The 6,829-nt window shown below is 42.6% G+C and overlaps 1 protein-coding gene across 1 annotated transcript in view; it reads right to left on the bottom strand.

Moving 5' to 3' along the window:
• Positions 1 to 6,829, bottom strand: part of LOC118329499 (inositol polyphosphate-5-phosphatase A) — a gene marked incomplete in the record, with an annotated part of 110,765 nt that overhangs the window by 32,704 nt on the left and 71,232 nt on the right. Inside the window, 1 exon segment of the mRNA XM_035663716.1 lies at positions 1,188 to 1,272. Within this exon segment, the coding sequence (XP_035519609.1) occupies positions 1,188 to 1,272 (85 nt within the window).

Here is a 6,829-nt window from a genome sequence, read left to right as displayed (position 1 = left end):
TCAAACAAAGTCAGGTGAGATGATGTTGCCTGCCCGTATTGGCATCGAATACACAACCTTCTTATAAAACCACAGTTAATTTGTGGAACACACCGTCTTTTATCGCAGCAATGCTGATAAGATATAAAACAGCCTATCATCGATATACAATGACTGTGGCGAACTAAATGTGTGTCAGGTGACATTTAATTGCAAGTTGCCTTCTGAATAGCCTCAGTGTTTGCACATCTGCTGTTGTGGATGCTGTCTGTGGATTTATTATCTCCAAAGCAACGCATCTGCACATGATCAGGCAGTTAATGTGACCCAATTACAGATCCAAAATCAAATGTACTGCACAAACTTTAAGGCAATCAAATCAATCAATGCCCCTGATAGATTGCTGATCCCACTTAGCTGGCCACTCTAGAGGGGACGGTGATTTAGTGCTCCCCTAGTGGCTGGATGACTAAACTACAAAAGGTTTCTTCTTGTGTGCCACACAGAGTAAAGTCCTTCCTAAGTCATTTGAGCAAAAAAAAAACCTCCATTCAGAAAGCCTTTCCTCCTCTTCCCTTCTCCCCTGAATGGGGTTCTGCTTGGAATGAACAATACCCACACCTTGAACAGGCCCACTGATTCGAGGGCCATTGTGCTGGAGAGGAGGGAGAAGATCGGCCAACAAGTGGCTCTCCCACTCTGTTATCATAGGACACCACTGTCTGCGATGGGCCTTTATGACTTGTTATGCCACTAAGCCCCCCCATCTCCTCATGGAGAATGCTGAATGACTGCGCTACCTTGGCTCTCACTGGCCTCATTTGCACCAAGAAAAGGAGGGGAGGAGGAGGAAGAAAGAGGGGAGGGAGGGAGCAGGAGAGGAAGGGAGAGAGAAAGAGCAGTGAATGGCACCATAACATAACAATGCACTTGGAGGCTCAGTTGGCAAACACAGCTGGGCCAGCAACAGTGAAGCGTTTAATGAGTCATAACTCTAAAGAGACAGTGGGCTACTAAAACCACTTTTACTATATTGCAGTCTCTCTCTAATACACACAAACGCAGGCACACACACATTTTATATTACCATGAGTTTGATAGTACTTAACCACGTCTTTATAGTATATTGGCATACAAATTTCGGCCAGATAATCTTCACAATTAGTCTTCCATCACTAATTTGTCAGGTGTAATACAAAAACACTCACCTCAATAACCTGCTTCGAGTCCAACCTGAAGTTAAAGTCCCCAAAGACGAAATATGGCAACCTCTCAAACCGCTGGTCCGTGATCCTGGAAAACATCACAAGCATTTGTCAGTGGAGATGTTTTAAACATGTGACGGGTGCTGGCAGATCTGGCAGCTCAAACTAATGATTCATAATAACCTCAAGTTCTAAACATACATTTTAAATAACACTAAACATCCTGAATGTCTTGACCAACATTATCATTAGTCTTTGACTTGGCTTTTCAAGCTGTCATTTGATGATTCCCCTGACCTCAGGGTATTTAGTTCATGAGGGCCACAGCACCACCTGGTGGTCTGAGACACTTGATTAGAACATTTTCACCTTTACAGAGCAGGGCAGGGACTTTTTGTAGATACAAATAGAGAAAATGATACAAACATGGAATGTTAAATGCACATTTTCAAGAAGACAGGGGGATTTATAGGTGAGGAGGATGTTTAAACAGCTTGTAATCTTAAAAAAATCTGGAAAAATGGTATGTCCCAACTATGTCATTATAATATTACTATATTCGCCTGCTGGACACCACAATTTATGCATATCTAAGTCATATATTTCAACATGTTTGTGGTTTTCACTATTCACACAAAAACAAATGAATGAGAGCTTGAAACAACTCAGAGGACATGTAATCCCTGCACCAATTTATGTTCATCTTCTGGGACTTGTCTGCTCTTCATGTTTCCGAATGCATGCTAGGGGTTCAAGTAAACATGCTTTCAGATCAGTTAATTCTCAGCTGACACCACAATTAAATTAATAAATCTTGATAATTTCCTTTGATAATCTGCTTTGATGGCAAAGAAAATTCACTTTACTGAATTGATCAAAGGGAGAGTGAACCAGCCCCAACCCCAGAGAGATGAATGCTCAAGATATTCTTTGTGTTGGTCCTGCACCCAGCAGTGACATGGTGGCAGCTGCCTCAGAGGAAGATAAGATCAACTGACTCTGTAGATTTGTTCGTGGGCTTATGGGTTTAAACTGAGAGTCAGAGACAGACTTGTACATCTTGACTGCTTCAGAGTGGAACTAAAGTCTCTTGGTTGTGCTTTTTTGGTGCCTCCTAAGGGTATTTAATCCGACACATTTTATTTATGGTCTCTTGTCTTGCAAATGTTTTTAATGCACTGCATGCATTGCCTTTTTAAACCAGAGAATATAACGTCAGAGGATTCATAGAGTATAGATCCTCTTTATCATGGACTGCTTCCAAATCTCCAGAACCTCACCATAGCGCCAGCATCCCAGTACTTTAAAAAAAAAAAAAAAAAAAAGAACGCACCTAAGCGACATATAATTAACTCCTATGCCTCATCACCTACTTAAAAGTGGCTCTCTACAGAGCCCAGATAGGAAATTAAGGTGGACGCAGCGCAGCCTCTTGTGTAATTAATGATTCAGGATGCTTGGCTCGCTATCTCCACTAACCGTGTGGATAAATCTCACCGTGGACTTCCCAGGCCTAGATAACAATATATTTATGGGGCCGTAAAGAGAGAAGGAGCCTCTTCTTAGTGGTGGGTCTCAGCTCTGGGCGGCTGTCGTAAAGCATGGCCACTTCTTCTCTATGAGGCGGAGACAGGGAATGGCAGGGAGGCGAAGGTGACTGGAGTAAGGAGGCGGGGAACACAGCTATTATATTAAATAGAGAGTATGTAACTTTGACATCCCATTATATTAAACTAGATCATCTTCCTAACCAATAGGATTTTCAAGAGGGGTCAATAGAAATATGGGATAAAGTTTAATCTCTAAAATATCCAATAACCAAAATGTTTCATGGTTATGATTGATGCAATAATTAATTTGCAAGGCTGTTCCATCTTTATGGTGGACATGTGCTTCATTCTCTCCTGCAGCTTAGCAGGAGTAACTCTTCAAAATGAGAGCGACCATTTTTATCCATTATTTGAATGATTTGGATCGTAGGAGCAATTTGAGACGCTAATAGCAGTTATTGTCTCTAGTATCAATCATCAATGAACAGTCTAAATATCAGAAGATTTTAATACATTCCAGATTGCAATTTGACATCTTCGAATCACTTGTTTGTTCAACCAGTGGTCCAAAGATAGTTAAGTCCAAATGTTACTGTTATAGAAAAAGAAAAGCAGCAAAACATCACATTTGAGGATCTGGAACCAGTGAATCATTTTTGTTTTTCTGCAGATCAACTAATTGATTTACTGACTTATTGTTTCAGCTCTACTCACACATAAGGCCTTTAGTTTGATGGCAGTAGCATCAAACATTATTTTAAGTGGGGCCAAACAGAAATAATGAGATGCTTGGGTTGGTATGCAAGAGAAATATATTTATGTGCCTTGATTGACTCCAGACAGGTACATCTTGTAGGTGTGTGTATGGACGCTTGCAGACATGAGCAGCTGATGAAATATGTATGTCACAAATACCCTCGCAGACCCAACAACTGCACGGACGTTGAAATATAATTGACCTTGTCGTATTTGTCAAAAACCTTTCTCAAGATAGAATTCTGATAAACAAAAGTTTTGCTTTAACTTCCATCAGCCTCTGGACACAGCGTCTGTGTGCACCGCTCACTGAATATCACTATGGGCAAGATTCTGAGCTAAATACTAAAACTGTAGTAATCCCATGCTAACAGTTATACAGATTTTGGTGTATGTGTGTGCAGTAGCTCATTTATACACTCAAACTGGCACTGATGTCATTAATGACCTTACATCCTGGTGCTAAGAGACTCAGCTCTATTCAAACAGGGTTAGTGGCCAGTTTATCCTATTGGCTTGAATAGAGGGCAGTAAAACGGCTGTACACAGGCGTCAGTGCAGTTGTTATAGGCGTGGGAACTCGTGTATTCCTTGAGCTAATGGAGAATTTACCACATCTGCTGTTGTGAGTGAAGAATACAAGCAAAAGTAAATGAAACTGAGTTTTGGTCAGTAGTCTGTGCATGTGCAGATCAGACAATGAAAAAACATGGATATAAAAAAGATAAGATGAATGTATGTGTTTCTCCAGAGCCTGGAGGTCTTCCTCCTCTGTGTCCTGTAGCTTTATCTCGCTAACAGCCATGTCTAATACCCGCAGCCTGGCTGTTTTGTCTGCTGCTCCAAGGTATCAGCCACAGGTCAGAAGGTAACACTCTGTTTACACGATCATTTCCTAAAGCACTCATGGTGACCCGATGGTGTGAAAGTTGACTTTTTTCCTTGGCCTTTGTGGAGGGGAACGAAGAATTGCAACATTAGCTACAGCTACTGGGCGTGAAAGGGGCCTGAGGGTGGGGGGTCCCGAGCTTGGGGGGCCCCCCACATTCGCTGACCCTCACCCTCGGTGGGGGCCCTATTAGCCTCGTCATCACAGTTCATTCAGGCAAACTGTAACAGTGTCAGTGACATTCTCCCACAAAGACGCACTCCTTTACACAGTCTATAAACATGCTTCTCCTGGCCAATTCATCGCGCAGTGACACCCCTGAAAGAGACTCTTCACAAGGGCCGTTCTCACTGAGGTTTGGGCTGGGGCCTTCGTCAGGCCTTCCTAGGGGCCACACAAAGACAGGGGTCAGACGCTAATTTATAACAAGACCCCCGACTCTGCTCCCAGGCTCCTTAAACCACCAGCACAAAGCAACCACAGCACATTCTCTCTGTTTGATTCTACTTTTCTCTCACACACAAACATACCGTCACAGAAGTGGACAAACATGCAAAAAAAACACCTGTGGCCAAGACCCTGAAAACTCTCTTGCACCGAAGACAGCATCTGAGTCTCACAGATAGAACTCATGTATACCAAAATAACAGATATAACACCTGCCTGCTTATAAATCCTTCACAGAAGTCTCAATCCCTCACCGACTCCTTGCCAGATTACATGCTGTGATTGACAGCTAAACTGAGCCGTAATAGACAGTCTATATGGGATTATGAGGGTGCAACGAGGGGCCATGTCATGATTATATTGACAAGATGACTTACCATAAGTTGGCCGTTCAGATTTGACTTTGCACATAATAGCTGGGCTGAGCGCAGTCATCCATTGTAAGTAAATGTTGAGAATTTGGGAGAATGTTAACATTGTGAAGAATGTGCTGGGTGACGTCTTTCTGAATAGGCCAGGGGTGGCCCCTGACAGGACCTTTGACACTGCAGGACAGCCTTCCCCTCGTCCCCCCTGTTAGCACCCTAGCTCCTCAGTAACGCCCTCCCGACCAAGAACACCATGCAGGGAAGATAGGGTGCTGAAGGGGGTGCAAGGATGCTGCTGCGGTCACACAGAGGTTAACAGCACTGGTAACACAAGATGACGAAGACACCTTTGAGCAAAGGTGGAGCCAACATATCAGATATTGTGAGAGGACAAGAAAACGTCCCATAACTGTCGCTGAGAAGTGTCAGCTGAACCGTTACTCCATGGAATTTTATTTAAAATGGATTGGGTCATTTCTGTAATTGAATATCAGACCTCCTGTACTCAAGACGGGATTAGAAGGTTGGCTAAGTGAGCAACTCCCCTGGGCCCCCTAAAGCCCCAGGTTCCCTATGTGTTGATTGTTTTTTGGTAATTTGATTACTTGCAACCTTGTCTTTGCACCACTAAGGTACAGCAACAACTATATTGTTACATAATGTTGTGGCCCTGTGTCAAAACTAGTTGCTATATTGTGCTAACGTGGTGCTTCTTATATACTATTATTACTATCACATAGGGGAAATGCACCAAAATTAAATATAAAAATGAATTATGTCTCATCAAACTACCATGAACTGACAGACAGAAAACCCAGGGTCAGGTAGTGCTTCAGTATATGTTGGTTTCTGGGTCTCTGTGCAAACAATAAAACTAAAAAAGAAGACGGATGTGTCTTCTTTAGGGGGCCCAAGTTAAAATTTGCCCCCATTGCACCCATGTTCCAGTCAGTGCTATAGATGGCAGCCTGTACTAGCTAATAAAATACAGCAATAAAATACAGGTACTGTTACTTAATTTAGTTTCATATTGTAGATATAAATCTTTAAAGTAACATTTCTGGCATTGTGGTATCCTATGTATACAAACAGGAGAAGCTAAAGGCTGGGTTGGGTTCTTATGTACAGTATATGTAATGTGTACAGGATATTAGATCATCAGCAAAATATTGATATCTCATAAGTAGATTTACTTGTCTGGCCTCAGGGATTTCATGTAAATTTTGGTTGTTTGCATGTTCAAAAAGTAAAAAAGAATAATATGATATTCAGAGTTAGGAAAGAATGATGGCAAAGCTGTACCCGACAAATCTCTTCCCATGTTTATAAAACGGGGGGAAATGGGGGGATGGGAACATTCAAAGCTCTTTTCAGGTGCTGGAAAGAGATTTCTGCATGTCTGTGTGTCCCCCACCCTCTCTCAGAGTGACTGCTGGAGCACGGTGTGTGTGTGTGTGTGTGGGGTGTGTGTGTGTGTGTGTGTTGTGTGTGTTGTGTGTGTGGTGTGAGAAATAAACAGGTTCACTAAGAGCAAGAGAGACACGGAAAGATTAACCCTGCCCCCCCTGCAGCCCCCCCAAGGTGAGAAGGCCATTCAAGAGTCACACACAGGAGACCCCAGCCCACCCATTCGAA

The sequence above is a fragment of the Morone saxatilis genome, unplaced genomic scaffold (assembly GCF_004916995.1).
Source record: "Morone saxatilis isolate NCDOM2014 unplaced genomic scaffold, NCSU_SB_2.0 Contig19, whole genome shotgun sequence".
NCBI classification, from domain to species: domain Eukaryota; kingdom Metazoa; phylum Chordata; class Actinopteri; family Moronidae; genus Morone; species Morone saxatilis.
This window is presented reverse-complemented; position numbering and strand designations above follow the sequence as displayed.